Source organism: Oncorhynchus kisutch, linkage group LG29 (assembly GCF_002021735.2).
Source record: "Oncorhynchus kisutch isolate 150728-3 linkage group LG29, Okis_V2, whole genome shotgun sequence".
Classification (NCBI taxonomy): domain Eukaryota; kingdom Metazoa; phylum Chordata; class Actinopteri; order Salmoniformes; family Salmonidae; genus Oncorhynchus; species Oncorhynchus kisutch.
In genome coordinates, this window is record NC_034202.2 from 29,958,115 (window position 1) to 29,975,581 (window position 17,467).

At 42.5% G+C, this 17,467-nt stretch overlaps 3 protein-coding genes across 3 annotated transcripts; 1 reads left to right on the forward strand and 2 right to left on the reverse strand.

The window, feature by feature from the left end:
- The first annotated feature begins 273 nt into the window (after window positions 1-273).
- LOC109874265 (ADP/ATP translocase 2-like) lies at window positions 274-2,682 on the forward strand. The gene is made up of 4 exons (XM_031808743.1): window positions 274-567; window positions 1,391-1,874; window positions 1,965-2,105; window positions 2,240-2,682. Exons 1-4 carry the CDS (start codon window positions 457-459, stop codon window positions 2,395-2,397), a joined length of 894 nt encoding a protein of 297 aa, XP_031664603.1. The 5' UTR covers window positions 274-456; the 3' UTR covers window positions 2,398-2,682.
- Window positions 2,683-3,715: 1,033 nt separating this feature from the next.
- Window positions 3,716-5,699, reverse strand: si:dkey-251i10.2 (Reeler domain-containing protein). Its single transcript, XM_020466124.2, has 5 exons — window positions 5,394-5,699; window positions 4,898-5,016; window positions 4,686-4,795; window positions 4,071-4,135; window positions 3,716-3,973 (listed from the first exon to the last, which is right to left on the reverse strand). The coding sequence occupies exons 1-5, from the start codon at window positions 5,584-5,586 to the stop codon at window positions 3,864-3,866; spliced, it is 597 nt and encodes a 198-aa protein (XP_020321713.1). The 5' UTR covers window positions 5,587-5,699; the 3' UTR covers window positions 3,716-3,863.
- A 624-nt stretch (window positions 5,700-6,323) lies between these two features.
- On the reverse strand, window positions 6,324-17,168 carry si:dkey-251i10.3 (Utp14 domain-containing protein). The gene is made up of 15 exons (XM_020466084.2): window positions 16,657-17,168; window positions 14,935-15,031; window positions 14,433-14,503; window positions 14,158-14,222; window positions 13,818-13,966; window positions 13,574-13,729; window positions 13,371-13,490; window positions 13,026-13,120; window positions 11,629-11,752; window positions 11,423-11,500; window positions 8,575-8,971; window positions 7,978-8,414; window positions 7,606-7,790; window positions 7,378-7,477; window positions 6,324-7,254 (listed from the first exon to the last, which is right to left on the reverse strand). The coding sequence occupies exons 1-15, from the start codon at window positions 16,821-16,823 to the stop codon at window positions 6,970-6,972; spliced, it is 2,526 nt and encodes an 841-aa protein (XP_020321673.2). The 5' UTR covers window positions 16,824-17,168; the 3' UTR covers window positions 6,324-6,969.
- Between the last annotated feature and the right edge of the window lie 299 nt (window positions 17,169-17,467).

Consider the following 17,467-nt stretch of genomic DNA (forward strand, 5'->3'; position numbering starts at 1 on the left):
TTCAGATATATTTTAAATCCCATTGATTGTTGAGATTAAGGATGGTTATGACGATAAAATCCTAGATCTGGGTTGTCACAAATTACCACAGCCACAAAATCGTAAAGATTAATGAAAACAAAATGTTCCTTTTTTCTCTTCAGTTAAGGTCAGGGTTATGCATAAGGTTAGCTGTGTGGTTAGGTTTAAATCAGATTTTAAGAAGATAAATTGTAGACATAATTATGATTTTGTTCTTGTGGTAACTAGTGACGACACTAAATCTGTGATTGCGCATAACTTCTCCCCTGCGACTATCGTCAGATGACAATGTGATATGAGTTCCCGCTGTGTCTCGCGATCTGCTGAATTCATAAAATTCCTACGCGTCTATAAAATCGGCCATTTCGTGGTAGGCCATCCGCTGTTGCAGGGCAAGTGTTCTTCTGTCTGCAAGTCAATTTATAACATCGCACAATGAATGAGACCGCAGTTTCATTTGCCAAGGATTTCTTGGCTGGTGGCATCTCCGCTGCTATCTCCAAAACGGCGGTTGCGCCCATCGAGAGAGTCAAGCTTCTCCTTCAGGTAGCTATTGGTCCATGACTAGCTAAAGTTATGCCGCCTCTGCTGCATGGCAAGCATCAGCTAGCTAACTAACCGTTATCACTAGCTAGAGAAATGCACGCTGCATATCACCCTTGCGGCAACTTACATTTAGCTAGCTATGTCTTTTCAATGTCTTGAGGCTGTTCTATTGATTTGTTATGTTTAATAAAGGCAGGATGGTTATCTAGCATCTTCTGCTGGTTGCCATAATTCGAGGTCATGAGATGTTTCAAATGACCTACACGCTAGCCGGCTGGCTAACGCAGTCCGTCATTAGTACAGGTTGGCTAGCTCAGCCACACAATGCTAACGTTAGCTAGCTAACAAAGCCAGGGCCAGTCTATGACATTGGGCATTTCCTCTTTCTGGATGGCACCTGATATCGCTAACTACACAACTCATTTACATGTAACAATTTAGTTACGTTACTCGACTAACTAGCTTGGTTTCGTAGTAAATCATACCAGTAAAATATACATTATCACGAATTGAACAATCGAGTAGTTGTGTAGTTACTGCAGCCACAGTGGTAGAACTGAGGTTAAACTAAATACCTGGCTGGCATTGAAAGTCTGCAGGGTAATTTGACCGGCAAACAGTAACCAAGTGTTCTTGGTCTGTCTTGTTCAATTAAATAGTTGTTGCAAATCGTTAGCAACCAGAAAGACCGGATTTAAGCAGGTGGCAAGGTCGAGACGAGCAGCGCTCAGAGATGACTGCAGGGCAGGAAACGTCAGCTTTACCAGCATGCATCTAAGGGTTTATATATTTTATCATATAAGTGTTCTCGTGTTCTTAACAGGTCCAACATGCCAGCAAGCAGATCAGCAAAGAAATGCAGTACAAGGGTATCATTGATTGTGTTACCCGCATTCCAAAGGAGCAGGGCTTCCTTGCCTTCTGGAGAGGTAACCTGGCTAATGTCATCAGATACTTCCCCACCCAGGCCCTCAACTTTGCTTTCAAAGACAAGTACAAGAGTGTCTTCCTTGACGGTGTAGACAAGCGAAAGCAGTTCTGGAGGTACTTCGCTGGCAACCTGGCCTCTGGTGGTGCTGCAGGAGCCACCTCCCTTTGCTTTGTCTACCCTCTTGATTTCGCCAGAACCCGTCTGGGAGCTGATGTCGGAAAAGCTGGTGCGAGGGAGTACAACGGTCTGGCAGATTGCTTGGCGAAGACGTTCAGGTCTGACGGTATGAGGGGTCTGTACCAGGGCTTCGCAGTGTCTGTCCAGGGCATCATCATCTACAGAGCTTCATACTTCGGAATTTATGACACAGCTAAAGGTATAGACTTTAACACTGATAACAGCTTTTCACAGAAAGCTGTCCGTTTGTGCGATATGCATATGTAATATTATGTGTGGTATGTAACAGGTATGCTGCCAGACTCCAAGAACACTTCCATCTTAGTGAGCTGGGCAATCGCTCAGTCTGTAACTGCTGTGGCCGGCCTGACCTCCTACCCCTTCGACACTGTCCGTCGTCGTATGATGATGCAGTCTGGCCGTAAAGGAGGTGAGTTTTCCTCGCCACCTACACTGTCCAGTGTTTAGGGAGAAATTGTACATTGTAAGACTAGTAGAAACATGCAATTCCAAATACAACTAAATTGACATTATGTCCTAACTTGGGTCAACTTTTTTCTCCAGCTGATATCATGTACTCCGGTACCATTGACTGCTGGAAGAAGATCGCTCGTGATGAGGGTGGCAAGGCCTTCTTCAAGGGAGCCTGGTCCAATGTTCTCAGAGGCATGGGTGGTGCCTTTGTGCTGGTCTTGTACGATGAGCTAAAGAAAGTCCTTTAAATTATAGTTTTTTTAACATCACTGTTGAATTGACATTAAATGGCTAAATGTAACAACTTTCCACTCCTATGGATCCTGCATTCTGCCTTATTTATGTGAACCAGCTAGTGGTCTGCTACTAGTTGAGGGTGGCGGCTGTAAGTTGTGCATTTTATCTTTCAAACGTTCCATTCTCATTTACCAATGTCATTCCTGTATAAGAAACCTCAAATACTACTCCTGTCCTCCAGTGGGTATGTTTCTAACCACCACTTGAATAAATTCATTATAATGGACAAACCTACACTGGATGATGTCAGTGGTGTTTTTTTATGGGGGGGGGGGGGGGCTGCAAAGTTAACTGTTCTATTGGTATGCAGTTTTGTTGAATGTCTGGGCTTCAGAGATTATGGGAAATGTGCACTGATTGGCTAATGAAGTGGATTACACCACTTACAGCTATAGTTTTGTGCTTATCAACTACTTAGCCTTATTGCCTACTTAGCCTCTGACTTAAAGTTATGGTTATAGTCTATTACAATTTAAATGAAATGACTTTACCAGCGTTTCAGCATGTAATAAACTTCCAGGATGTTTTCAGTAGATGGACTATGAAGATTTTGAAACCTCTGGAGACTTTGCAATGTAAATGGAACCCTTGGTTTAACTGGTCTGTTGCCCTATGCATAGTCATTCATACTTGGATTGGTTGAGTTATGGCATAATGATCCAAGAAGTGAAATATAGTAGCTGACAAGTTTGAACAGACTTAAAATAATATTTAGTTTGTGCCAATGGTGTCCGGTGCCTTGTTGGCTAGTCTTGCCATAGGAGTGTTACATGATCCCAGAACACTCCCTTTTGGCTTGTGACCGCACAGTTCTCATTTCTACAATTGGAATGTAGTTCAACTCCTGTCCACATTTTATGGTATGCTTTACATTAGAATTGAAGGAGTCTGGTGGGGAAATCTGGCATAGTTGCCTTACATATGGTAGGCAAAGTGCCCTCTAGAGTAAACAAAACTCATTGTCCAGCTTCCCCCATTTAAACCTGGTTCTATGCTCACATTTTTACATGGATGTAGAATTAAAGACATTGGGGAGATCTTCCTGATGAACTCCAGAGCTAGTCAGGCACTCATGTGTTGATGGATCTGGACAGTAAGGTATTTAAATATCATCAGCCTTCAAACAAATTGACAAGTGCCACCATTGACTGACAATCAGAATATGGACAATATCAAGATATGTTAAGTATAAATGAGGTTATAGTGAAGTAAAATAATTAGGATGGATTTTAGTCACCAATTGAATGAAGACAAAGCAAATGTATCACAAACTGCTGCATGATACTACCTTTAATCAGTCAAACTTTTGTATGGAAAGTACTTTTTTCTAATACGATATATATTACGCAATCAAAATATTTTTTCCAATAAAATCAGATGACGGAAGCTGCTTCGGTAGAATCAAAATGGAATGAAACTATCTTGGGAGCATCTGTGACACCAGCAGACATGGGGCAAGGAGCAGCAGAAATCCTCTACTGGCCATCCCTGGATTTCCACCTGTAGCCAGACCAATGCTCTCTGATCCTGAGACACAAGACAGTAGAAAGAGGTCAGCACAGACCCCTGGAAGAGAAAGTGAGATGGATCATAATCTAATTTACTGTAGTACATTCACACCCACCTTTGATCAAAGTTCCTGACCTGATATTCAACCAGTAGACAGTGCGCTGTTGGGCTACAGTGGCCCTGAAAAAAAAGTGCAATGCAGATTAATGAAAGCTTGCCTGTCAACGTGCTGTGTGTGAAACAGATTTTTTTAAATCTGACTTTTTATTTAAATTGGCTGATATAATTTAATGGTAAATGTACCCTTATTCTTCTAATGTCATGTATTATAAGAATTCATTAACATTGTCATATCATTTGTGTAATACGTGCGGAGCAAAACGGATCATCTAGTTTTATAGACTCACAAAGGGTTCAAGATTAGATTCAGGGCTCTATTCAATCTGGATCGCTGAAGCCGAAGGATTGCGCACTGGAAATGTAAAGATTATTCCCGATTGAGCAGACATATGCAGTCTTTACCGTGAATGCCTGAACATTGCTTTTAACATTGCCTCTGGAGGTAGTGGTCGAGATTTAGCAAATACGCAAGTTTACATTTGAGTAATGTGTGTAGCCAATGGTATTTTTTAGAAAAGTGTAGTAAGGTTGATGAGGCTCTAAACTTAATAATGTAACGCTGAACTTCAGCTTTACAGATTGAATAGAGCCCTTGGTGTTATGTTCTTACATGAAGTAGATAGTGTTGGTGTTGTTGGGTGGTAACCAGGTAAACACAGTAGTGTTGTCTTTCACATTAGTATTGGCATGGGTGATGGCACCTTCTTTATTTCCTGAGCACTTGGAGACACAATCAGATTTGTCAACCTCTTTCTAGAATGTTTAGTTTACTCGTGGAATTTTCACCCCAATTAGGTTACACATGGGAAGCTATTAACTTACCTGCAGGAATTTGGTATCTGGAGGAGGAAGTTGCCAACTTCCTAAAGCATTAGTGCTAGTGCTGGCTGCCGATCTGGCCTCCAGAAGCACGCCTCTGTAGTTTGTTCCAGTTATGGTCACTTATGGGAAAATACACCAGCAAACAGTACAGAGTGATACAAATGTGCCATTGCGTTCTCCTTCATCTGCAGAAATGTGGTATCTTGAATCAATGTTCAGGCATGATAACAGAAAATGTAAGAAGCCTCAGACTGTCTTACCCATCGAAAAGTGCCTAGATGTGACCACTATCATTGGCCTGCCTTATCCCTTCCACTATGAATTAAGAACTGTAATTTTTAAGACAACACATTTTTCTAATTTGTGAACTATTTGTTAGGGTTATTTCATAATGTCAGTAGACAAGTGTTACTGGTCCGATCAAATTAGAAATCACATCTAGTTCCTTGGGCATGTCCAAAGCTGTAAGGTGTAGGTAGGATGTCCAACATCTTACCTGTAATGGGCTGGCCAGTCTGAAGTGTCTTGGTGCTGGTGAGGATGGTGTAGGGTGCTGGGGTGGGCTGTGGCTGCACCCCAGTGTGACGAGGAACCATGTCATCACAGGCGGAGGTGGGTGCACCGTTGGGAAAGCTAAAGCAGGGAGAGATCCCTTGTAGAAGGACCAGACTAAACATCAACAGCTCCATCAGGTCAAGTCAAAGTAATCCAGCACAGCAGCACTACGTACAGAGGGCAGGTGGGGGAAGAGTGAAATGGGAGCCTTGAATCAAGAGATGCTCTTTTGAAGCAAATTACTGCTGAGTCACTCATGCACATGCCTGTGCACTAAAAGGGCTGAACCCTTGACATGCGCAAGAGCAACAGTCCCCATATTCTATCCCCCCACCCCAAAAAAGCTTTATCCTCTTTTCATGGCAAGACAAAGCAACTCTTTCTTCTTCACACACTGCTGTGAAAAATTACAATTTTACTCACCACTCGTGCACATGCCCGTGCACCAACAGGGGTGTCAGGTGAACCCTTGACCACGCGCAAGAGCAACAGTTCCCCATTCTATTTCCCCCAAAAACATGTTTTTCTATGCATGGCAAAACAAAGCAACTCCTTCTACTCCACATACAGCCATGAAAAATAACAATTATGCTCACTGGACTCGTGGCTTGATGTCAAATTCTCTGAACTGCAATGGAAAGTTATTGTGCAACGTGACCAAGTAAACTGTTTAATCACCAAGTCATGTCATCAACAGCAAGCTTTTACACCATGAGTAGCTCTAATCTATGGATTACTGACCATTGCTCTGGATGAGTTGAACAATTATTTTGCTAATGGAATATCTCTCAAGAATCAACTTTTTCCAGCAAACGCACTCCATGTAGCAAAATGTTCTAAACATAATGGTAAAAGAAAACAGCACCTCATACAGAATAGTCCTGAAAGGGCCAGACAGTGAGCTTTATTAGGTTTCACTTGTTTTATTAAGCACTTTACACCAACAAAACAATTTCATATAAACAGATGTTTTCCTTTGAAAGTGTACTTTTAATATCCTCCATTTGAACACCTGGTTTTTGTTGATATATCCCAGATTAAGGTTTACAATATTATTTCATGACATCATGGTCTCATTTCAAGGTTTTATTTATAAAAAAATGTATCTGGAGTGAACTCCCCAAGAACCATCAGGTCAACTGGCTTTCCTTACAGAGGCAGGTATGGTAATTAGTCAGAACTGCCCAGAAAGCACATAGCTTGGTTCCCCTCATTGGAGTCAACCACTAAAATAGACATAACCAGTAGACACAGAACCCTCTGCAGTCAAATTCAACCGGACGGCTCGATTCAATCTGTAGCGTGATTCACATTTAAAAGGCAACGTGTCTGCGTTCGCAGAGACGGCATATACGATAAATGCTGTATGTCAGCTCAATTGACACCTTGACATTTCAAATCGCACTATAGCCGCTGAACTTCAGCGATACGGATTGAATCAAGCCCCTAAACTAATGAACAGAATGAGTTCTTATCAACAGTCTCAGACATTTCAGTGATGACAACCAGTAGGCCCATCAGTTTTTTTTGCGTTTGTGCTGCTTCTTTTGCTGCGAGCGTCTTTTCTTCTGAGGTCCTTGGTCTGACTCCAGGTTAATACTGGGCCCTGTGACTGCCTGTCTGTTGTCCTTTATTAAGTCCTCCCGAGCAATTGGCTCAATGATGGCACCTAACTGGGTGACGACCTTTGGCGCTGTGATCTTCTGCACTGCGTTTTGGGTGTTCCAGGTGCGGCCAACAGGAGAACGGATGGTGCGCTCGAACTGTATGGGTTTCTCAAATGGGAACGGTAACTGACACACCTGCAAGAGATGAAGAAAGAAGAAGTTAAACCAGAACTCATTGTCATACTTTTTTTTTGGGGGGGGGCATCCTCTTCTGACAATGTCATATCTTTGTAGTAAACAGTACGCGAGCTAGGTCACCTGGTGTGCAGCAATGGAGGAATCCCGCTTCTCTGCGATTATGATGTTAGGGAGCTTTTGGTCTTGTCTTGGTGGAGGTGGAGCAACTTTTACCCGGAATCTTAAGTGGACGAAAAAGCAAACCATGTTAGGGGGACAAACTCAAAAATACCTTCACTAAGCCTGCATGATACTACTTGGAGCAGTTTGTCAAAAGACCACAATTCAATGCCTTTGCCATCTACTTACCTCTTGCGTTTGCTACGAGAAGGTTGGAGACCGAGGCCCCCCCACTCTCCCCATCCAGGCAACGTCAGGTCAATAACCTTCGGCCTTCCTGCCTCCTCCTGTTTCCTTTTGTCCTTCAGGAAGTCGGAGACGACATCATCCCCTGCAAAGGCCTCTTTAATGATGACCCTCTGTTCCTCCTTGTCCTGAGATGGCAATACATGACAGAAAAGGCAGAGTTTAATTTCCCAGGTAACAGCATAGGATACGTAAAGATCTTTTTGCAGGAAGGTGAGCTGATTGGTGCATTGAAGCCTTCTGCAAACCGAAGGGCGCTCGTTTCAGATGCGCCTTGAAAAATACATGTATTGGTCTTTGAACTGTGTCCCTTACCTCAACATCCTCAACAGCTGTTGGAGCCAACGGCATTTCGATGACCTTTGCTTCCTTGGTCAGAACCTCATTGGGATCAATCATTTTCTTTCTCTTTTTGTCTGCCTGTTGAGTTGCAGACTGAGTGTCTGTTTCCTCTGTGCCCAGAATCTGGGTAGTCAGAAGTGCTGTGTCACTGGTAGAGATGTCCTGACTGAGCAGCTCCACATCCTCCAGGGTCCTAACCCGTACCAGGCCCTCCTCCAGCAGGGCAGGGCTCTCCCCCTGGCGTAGACCTGGGCCTGCCTTGGGCTGGTCAGCTGGAGGCTCCATGTGGTTCACTAGCCCATGGAACAGGCTGGTGAAATTTGAGAGCCCAGCCTCCTCATCATCATCTGAAATCTCTACAGCCTCTTCATCATAGTCAGAGATCTCTAAAATCTCAGCTTTCTTCCCATCTGGAGTTTGAATGGAAAAGGAGTTGTACTTTGTGAGAGACAACACAAACACAAAACTGGGAACTTGTCCCACTGACATTTCACTCCTGATCATGATAGAGTGAAACTAATCTGCAAAGACCTGATGCTACATTGTGACACACTGTATCAATCACCTTACCGTCATTCTCCTCCATAGGCATAGGTGCAACCTTAACATCTTCAGTTTGACGCAATTTCCGCCTCTCTTCAAACCCTCTTAAAAGTGATTCTTCTTCAGTTTCCTCCATCTGCTCCTCATCCTCCTCTTGTTCGTCCTGTCCTTCCCCTGGTTTTCCCACTTCTCTGGGCCAAACAGGAGGATCTAAACGGTTGCTTTCCTCCATCATAGGCTCTGTAGAAAGCTTGCCTCTCATCCATGGATTCACCTGGTCCAGTATGGGCTCTACGTCATTCACAAAGTCTGGCAAGGTCTCTGCTGACTCCTCTTCATCCTCTTCATCTTCGTCAGCAGGTATTACCAACTTCTGCGTCAGATCTTTGTTCACTTCCAGCTGTTTCTGCATGGCTTTGCGAGCCTGGGGACCAAGAGAAACCAAATGAGTCTCCAATTTATTTCAGTCAGATGACACATACCTATGGCGATATATTTTAAACATTTTGATAGAAATGAAAGTAGTGAGTCAAACAAAAGTGTTGTGCAAATATAGAATGCAACTTTTAAATAAAAACCTGTCTGTAAATTAGCCTGTATATTCACACTGAACAAAAATATAAAACGCACCATGCAACAATTTCAAAGAGTTCATAAAAAGGAATATCAGTCAATTGATATAAATTCATTAGGCCCTAATACAGACATGCATCTGTTGGTCACAGATACCTTTAAAAGAAGTAGGGGCGTGAATCAAAACCAGTCAGTATCTGGTGTGACCACCATTTGCTTCATGCAGTACGACATGTCTTTTGCATAGAGTTGATCAGGCTGTTGATTGTGGCCTGTGGAATGTTGTCTCACTCTTCAATGGCAGTGCGAAGTTGCTGGATATTGGCGGGAACTGGACAACGTTGTCGTACATGTCGTTCCAGATTGGTGACATGTCTGGTGAGTATGTAGGCCATGGAAGAACTGGGACATTTCCAGTTCCCAGGAATTGTGTACAGATCCCTGCGATATGGGGCTGTGCTTTATCATGCTGAAACAGGAGGTGATGGCGGTGGATGAAAGGCACAACAATGGGCCTCAGGATCAGGATTGCTGTACATTCAAATTGCCATCGATAAAATGCAATTGTTGCCTCCTGATTGGCGCCGTAGTCTAAGGCACTGTATCACAGTGAATCTGTGCCACCAAAGATTCTGGGTTCGAGTCCAGGCTGTGTTGCAGCCAGCCGCAACCCGAAGACCCATGGGGCAGTGCACAATTGGCACAGCGTTGTTCCGGGTTAGGCCGGCAGAGATGTCCTCGTGCACTAGCGACTCCTGTGGTGGGCCAGGCGCAGTGCATGCTGACACGGTCGCCAGGTGTACGGTGTTTCCTTTGACACATTGGTGCGGCTGGCTTCCAGGTTAAGTGGGCATTGTGTCAAAAAGCAGTGCGGCTTGGTTGGGTTGTGTTTCAGAGGATGCACGGCTCTCGACCTTCGCCTCTGCCAAGTCTATATGGGAGTTGCAGCGATGAAACTACCAATTGGATACCACAAAATTAGGGAGAAAAAGGGGTAAAAATAAAATAAATAAAATTGTGTTCGTTGTCCGTAGCTTATGCCTGCCCATACCGCACCGACACCATAGGGCACTCTGTTCACAATGTTGAAATCAGCCAAAAACACCATACACATGCTCTGCGGTTGAGGCCGGTTAGACATACTGCTAAATTCTATAAAACGTTGCCTCCAACATTTTACGGTAGAGAAATTAACATTAAATTATCTGGCAACAGCTCTGGTGGACATTCCTGTCAACATGCCAATTGCATGCTAGAGTGGCCTTTTATTGTCCCCAGCACAAGGTGCACCTGTGTAATGATCATGCTGTTTAATCAGCTTCTTGATAGTCCATCCACCTGACATGTGTGACATATCTTGACAAAGGAGAAATGCTCACTAACAGGGATGTAAACTAATTTGTGCACAACATTTGAAAGAATTAAGCTTTTTGTGCATATGGAACATTTCTGTGAAACATGGGACCAACACTTTACATGTTGTGTTAATATTTTTGTTCATTGTCGTTTCACAGTATCTCATCCAAAAGCCAAGGAGTCAACATTAACGAAAACAAATGAGCAAATAAATGCAAGATAGCTTTTTTCTGGTTAATACAGCACATTTTACAAACATATTTCTTACTTTACAAACAAGTGGTCGAATATGTTTGTGTGAATGTGACTCCTCAGATTACTTTTGTGACCTGCATTTTACATATTTGAAACTGGCATTACATTTTGACTGCCATTCCATATTTGTGAGTTGTATTTTACGGCTCAGTTTGTGCAGATTAAAGCACAGCATCCATATTAGGGCTTCCTCGGGTGGGATCCTTCTGGCAAAAGCAGTGCCCACAGAGCTGGAGTGGGTTCCATATTTGACAGGTCAAAGGTCAGCCCTCACACACACACTTTTTAATGAAAAAAAAAACTACAGAATTTAAACTAAAAATGAAATTACCATCAACTTTGGTGACTGATTACATTGTGTAAGATTGATAAAGAGTTGTATAAACAATATTACCGTTTGACCAGAGTCAGCATGTTTACATGCACACCATCTTTGCATTTTCTCATTGTCATTTGCAGATTACATTGATTTTAGTCTTGAAAAAAATATTGGTATCTTTGTGACTCACTACTTATATTTTAAACATTTTGATACATTTCTATCTCCACATGATACAGCTCTTTTCTGAAAACACTGGTTCTCTCAAACTGCCCGCCAATACATTTAAAATATTTTTGCTAATAAAATATTGCGACTGGTAGCGTAATATCTTTTAAATAAACATCCAAAAACGGCTTAAAAGCACATTACCCCATCATCATATTTTGCCATGATGGCCTTGGACTTGGCCCATTTGCCACTGTTCTGGTGCTTCAGAGACATTCGTTCCTGTGGGAATAGAGATGAAACAGAGAAAATAAGCAGGTTTAATGCTAATAATCAGTTTATTCTTAGTTTCTTTCAAGTTGTTTCCATCACTCTCTCCTTTCATGTAAAGGTCTCACAAAGCCTACTACCTTCATTCGTGACAGTTCCATCTTCTTCAGTTCCTCCAAGGCAGCAGCAGGGTCTGTCTTAACCATTTCATCAAACTGTTTTAGATACTCCTTGCGCATCACTTTCTTCTGTACCCTGTGGTATCTGGGGAAGAAATGGGAATGTTATTCATCATGTTGTGCCTCCGATGTTCCCTTACACCATTCACAAGCCACCTTCCTTCCACCATCTCAGTTAATAAACCTCCTCCTGGATCAGCTAATTTCCTTTTACTTCGCATTGCTCATCCTCCAGCAGAATTTACAGCTACAGAAGCTAGGAATTTCTTCTTACCGCACAATTGAGGAAAATCAATACAACAGTTCACTTTTGTAGTGCAAAATAAATGAAGCGTCAAGCCCTCATTAATACAGGGTACGTAATACATGGTTCGGATATATCAAACCCTCATTAATACAGGATACATAATACATGGTTCAGATATATCAAACCCTCATTAATACAGGGTACGTAATACATGGTTCGGATATATCAAACCCTCATTAATACAGGGTACGTAATACATGGTTCGGATATATCAAACCCTCATTAATACAGGGTACGTAATACATGGTTCGGATATATCAAACCCTCATTAATACAGGGTACGTAATACATGGTTCGGATATATCAAACCCTCATTAATACAGGGTACGTAATACATGGTTCGGATATATCAAACCCTCATTAATACAGGGTACGTAATACATGGTTCGGATATATCAAACCCTCATTAATATAGGGAACTACATGGTATGGGTATATCAAACCCTCATTAATATAGGGAACTACATGGTACGGTATTATCAAACCCTCATTAATATAGGGAACTACATGGTACGGATATATATCAAACCCTCATTAATATAGGGAACTATATGGTACGGATATATCAAACCCTCATTAATATAGGGAACTACATGGTACGGATATATAAAACCCTCATTAATATAGGGAACTACATGGTACGGATATATAAAACCCTCATTAATATAGGGAACTACATGGTACGGATATATCAAACCCTCATTAATATAGGGAACTACATGGTACGGATATATAAAACCCTCATTAATATAGGGAACTACATGGTACGGAAATATATCAAACCCTCATTAATATAGGGAACTACATGGTACGGGTATATATATCAAACCCTCATTAATATAGGGAACTACATGGGACGGGTATATATCAAACCCTCATTAATATAGGGAACTACATGGTACGGTAATATCAAACCCTCATTAATATAGGGAACTACATGGTACGGAAATATCAAACCCTCATTAATATAGGGAACTACATGGTACGGATATATATATCAAACCCTCATTAATATAGGGAACTACATGGTACGGTAATATCAAACCCTCACTTTTTGCTTTTTATTTTTTTTCCCCTTTTGGCTTTCGCTTCATAATAAGACTGTAGTACTCTGGTTTTTTGGAGTTCTGCACGACGGATCTTGGCCTGCAAAAAAATGTAACAATGTATTATATATTGGTTGTAGATATGTGACAACCAAGAACCATTTGGAAAAACTCCATAATTTGTACATTGTTGTTTTTCAGTACATTGTCAGTTTTGTCCACATACAGAATGAAGTCAATATCAGTAGTGCGTGCAGGCCTCTGTCCCTGCCCAGCACTAACACACCATATTAAGCTTATTTTACACATCTGACCACATGCTGGATGTCATGCTTGAGGCGGGGACTCACCTCCTCCAGACTCATGGCCCTGAGAGAAGCCTCCTCAGTGGGTGTCAAGACAGGGTCATGGAGAGGCTGCTTGTTCATGCGTAGGAGGCTGAATATCTCCTGTTCTAGGGGGGTTTGGGCCTTGAACATAAAATATGAATCTGAAATTAGTTTATAATCATGTTACATAAATAGAAAAATCTAAAGGATCTTTTTACAGCCACCTTCCATCCAGCCACCACATGCTCTATGCGTTTGGGGCCAGAGGGCTCCTGGTTCAGTGGGAAGACCAGCTGCTCTGCCTTCTGGTTCTGTAGGACCACACTCTGCCAGCGAGACACCTCTTTCGACGTTTTCTCAAAAGCCACTTCTCTTTGGATCTGTACAAGAATATTTGTTCAATCGTCTGAGTTGTGCACAGTGGCCTGCATTCAAGACTAGACATCCTGCCTCTGTCGGTGGTCTTACTTTCTCTGTCTCCTTCCTGGTCAGGGGCGTCTCCAGGGTGCTCTGGTTGTGTTGAAGGTTCTTCAGCTGCTTCTTCGTCTTGATTAAGGCACTGGGGGTCTTATCCAAGGTTCCAATGAGGTCAGACAAATTTATTTTGTCTCCTTCACCTGTCAGTCATGACACGCAGACAGACATACAGTTCAGACTCAGCTTATTGTTCAAACACATTTTGGATTTCCATCACAGTTCCTGGATCCTGACATTACAGACATTTAACTTTCACAAACTAACAAAACACCTTGATAGAAGCACAAGGTATTTTCAAATAAGTAAATCAGGTACATTTAGCATATTTTACCTTCAGCATTGACTGTGAATTCTGACACCTGAATGCTTGCTTCAGACCGTTCAGTAAGCTTCTTCCTGATTGTGAGAACAATGCACATCAGACAAAAAAACTGATCAAACATGGCTACAAAAGCAATACAAGTAAAAATGTAACATTACATACTGGTGAATAATATAATGAATTGGTGGGCCAAGTTCCCCAGTCCTCATTTCTCCTGTATAACTCCAGAAGCCCAACTAATCTAGGAAGGTACTATAGGAGCACAATGTTCTGACATCTCTCACCTCTTCTTCCCCCCAAGCGAGCTGATGGCCTCCAGCAGCTTGCAGTGTTTCCTCTCATCATCGCTGCCTCCCTGTATCAGTCAAAACACACAGCAGGGCTCTACATTCGTCCATTTTACTCGCATATGCACATAAATATTTTGCAGTGCGGTCTGGAATTTTCATTTAGGAGCACCAGTGACTGAGAAAATGAACGATTCTAGCTTTATTACCCGGAGACATTTTTTTCCATGCTCCTAAATGTATTTCTGTATGCATACATTTTCAACTTAGGAGCAAACATGTGCCTTGTAAAAAAGGTCAGCGTAGAGCACTACACTGTACCCTAAATGAGCCGACCAATCCAGAATTTATGTGCTTTGAAAAGTCAGCTCATACTGATTCTCAATATAGTGACCTCCTCTTGCATGTTCCTCCTGCATGTTTCAAATTCCAAATAGACAGATAAGCTACCGTCTTATTATTGCTCAAGATAATTACTGCAGGTGTGTGTGTATCCTACCTCATCCTCACTAGCACTAATGATGTCATCTGCCAGTGCACGTTGAAGCTCCTCGTTATCTTCGTCATCCATCCCCTGGACCACCGTCTCACAGGAACTGGAATGGGGGACAAAAGAGCTACCTGTTACTTTGCACTTAGTTATCTTTTTATTCCATCAATATTTGACTAATCTACCAAAGACCATCCTCATTAGCGCCGGAGTTCTGTGCAACGTGTAGTTAGCTAGCACACACACGCATGTGAACACCTCTTCAAATTAGTGGATCTGGCTATTTCAGCCACACCTGTTGCTGACAGGTGTATAATAATCAAGCACAGGAAATCTCCATAGACAAACATTGGCAGTAGAATGGCCTTACGGAAGAGCTCAGTGACTTTCAACATGGCACTGTCATATGATGGAGCAACTCAGTTCGTCAAATTTCTGCTCAGCTAGAGCTGCCCCGGTCAACTGTAAGTGCTGTTATTGTGAAGTGGAAATGTCTAGGAGCAACAGCAGCTCAGGCGCGAAGCGGTAGGCCACACAAGCTCACAGAACAGAACCACAAGAGTGCAGAATTGTCACAAGCTCACAAAACGGGACCGCGGAGTGCACAATTGTCACAAGCTCACAGAACGGGACCGCGGAGTGCAGAAGTGTGTCGTGAGTAAAAATTGTTAGTCCTCGGTTGCAACACTCACTATGGACTTCCAAACTGCCTCTGGAAGCAACATCTGCACAATAACTGTTCATCCGGGGCTGCATGAAATGAGTTTCTATGGCCAAGCGATCACCATGCGCAATCCCAAGTGTCGGCTGGAGTGGTGTAAAGCTCGCCGCCATTGGACTCTGGAGCAGTGGAAATACGTTCTCTGGAGTGATAATCACACTTCACCATCTGGCAGTCCAACAGACTAATCTGGGTTTGGTGGATGCCAGGAAAAGAGTGGAGGCTGTTATAGCAGCAAAGGGGGGGACCCTTTGTTTACATATCTTGCATTACTCATCACATATGTATATACTGTATTCTATACTATTCTACAGTATCTCAGTCCGTTCCGCTCTGACATCGCTCGTCCATATGTATATAGTCTTCATACATTCCTACTTAGATTTTTGGGTATGTTGTGCAATTTGTTAGATATTACTTGTCAGATACTACTGCACTGTCGAGCTAGAAGCACAAACATTTCGCTACACCCGCTATACCATCTGCTAATCACGTGTATGTGACCAATAAAATTGGATTTTAACTCCATAGTAATGCCCATGATTTTGGAAAGAGATGTTCGAAGAGTAGGTGTCCACATACTTTTGGTCATGTAGTGTAAGAAATAAGTGCGACTAATTACTTGAAATGAAAGGTCGAGAGCCACTGATGGTGCCAAATACACCAAATCACGTTAGTTAGCGATTTGGCTAATATCATTGTATGCTGTCATGGTATGCTGTAGCGTTAAGGTTTTCCTTCACTGGAACTAAGGAGCATAGCCCCAACCACGAAAACAGCCCAGACCATTATTCTTCATCCACCAAACTTTACAGTTGGTACTATGCATTAAGCGTTTTCCTTTGGTGAGCCAGGTAGCTAGCTAAAACACAAATGTTAGCTACTTAACGTAATTTCATGTATTTGGCACCATCAATGGCTCTCGACCTTCCCTTTCAAGTAATTAGTCGCACTGTAAAGAATATCAGTAGAGGCCCGAGTTATTGAAAATGTGAGTTCAGTGCACAAACCTTGTAATCTTCATAGTTTCTCCACTCTTTCGTGCAGCTTTTGACTTGGCCATTTTGACTAGAAACTCGCTAGAAACACACGTGCAATGTAAATGCCGTATGGGAGTCAAGTCTGTCGTACGCTGTCGTAAAAGCGCGTGTTCTACAGCTGGCATGTTCGGGGACATCAATGCTGCGTACTACGCAGTTGGTACTCGTGGCCCAGATCTGCTGAAATTGACAAGTGTGGGTAACTGGATATTTGCAAGACAGGTAGAACAATGAGGTTAGTTAGAAAAAATGATTTGCTTGGAGTGTCTGAAAGTTGGCGTTGCAAAAGAAGTTGGTGGATCAACAGCGACGGGTGTAACACAACAGCAACAACAAAAAACATCAGTGGCTGGATCAACAGTGATGAGTAGCTTAATGTTTACATATCAGGCTAAGAGATCTAACGTAGCAGGTTAGGATCATTAAGGTGGTAGGTTAGCAGAATGTTAGGCTTAGCTAAAAATGAGACAGTTTTCAACAATCGACTAGTCATGCGGACCAATCAAATGTATTTATATAGCCCTTCGTACATCAGCTGATATCTCAAAGTGCTGTACAGAAACCCAGCCTAAAACCCCAAACAGCAAGCAAGGTGTTGAAGCACTTTGGCTAGGAAAAACTCCCTAGAAAGGCCAAAACCTAGGAAGAAACCTAGAGAGGAACCAGGCTATGAGGGGTGGCCAGTCCTCTTCTGGTAGTGCCAGGTGGAGATTATAACAGAACATGGCCAAGATGTTCATAAATGACCAGCATGGACAAACAATAGGGCTGGGACAGGTAG

What these genes read in the sequence shown, in the direction of transcription:
- si:dkey-251i10.3 (XM_020466084.2), bottom strand. Translation starts at nt 16,823, where the DNA reads ATGTCCCCGAACATGCCAGCTGTAGAACACGCGCTTTTACGACAGCGT. An exon ending in TCGCTTGGGGGGAAGAAGAG is followed by an intron (nt 14,223 to 14,432) that starts GTGAGAGATGTC and finishes TCTCACAATCAG; the next exon opens with GAAGAAGCTTACTGAACGGT. An exon ending in TGGCAAAATATGATGATGGG is followed by an intron (nt 8,972 to 11,422) that starts GTAATGTGCTTT and finishes CTTGGTCCCCAG; the next exon opens with GCTCGCAAAGCCATGCAGAA.
- LOC109874265 (XM_031808743.1), top strand. Translation starts at nt 457, where the DNA reads ATGAATGAGACCGCAGTTTCATTTGCCAAGGATTTCTTGGCTGGTGGC. An exon ending in AATTTATGACACAGCTAAAG is followed by an intron (nt 1,875 to 1,964) that starts GTATAGACTTTA and finishes GGTATGTAACAG; the next exon opens with GTATGCTGCCAGACTCCAAG. An exon ending in GCAGTCTGGCCGTAAAGGAG is followed by an intron (nt 2,106 to 2,239) that starts GTGAGTTTTCCT and finishes TTTTTTCTCCAG; the next exon opens with CTGATATCATGTACTCCGGT.
- si:dkey-251i10.2 (XM_020466124.2), bottom strand. Translation starts at nt 5,586, where the DNA reads ATGGAGCTGTTGATGTTTAGTCTGGTCCTTCTACAAGGGATCTCTCCC. An exon ending in GACTGGCCAGCCCATTACAG is followed by an intron (nt 5,017 to 5,393) that starts GTAAGATGTTGG and finishes TTTTCCCATAAG; the next exon opens with TGACCATAACTGGAACAAAC. An exon ending in GTCAGGAACTTTGATCAAAG is followed by an intron (nt 3,974 to 4,070) that starts GTGGGTGTGAAT and finishes CTTGTGTCTCAG; the next exon opens with GATCAGAGAGCATTGGTCTG.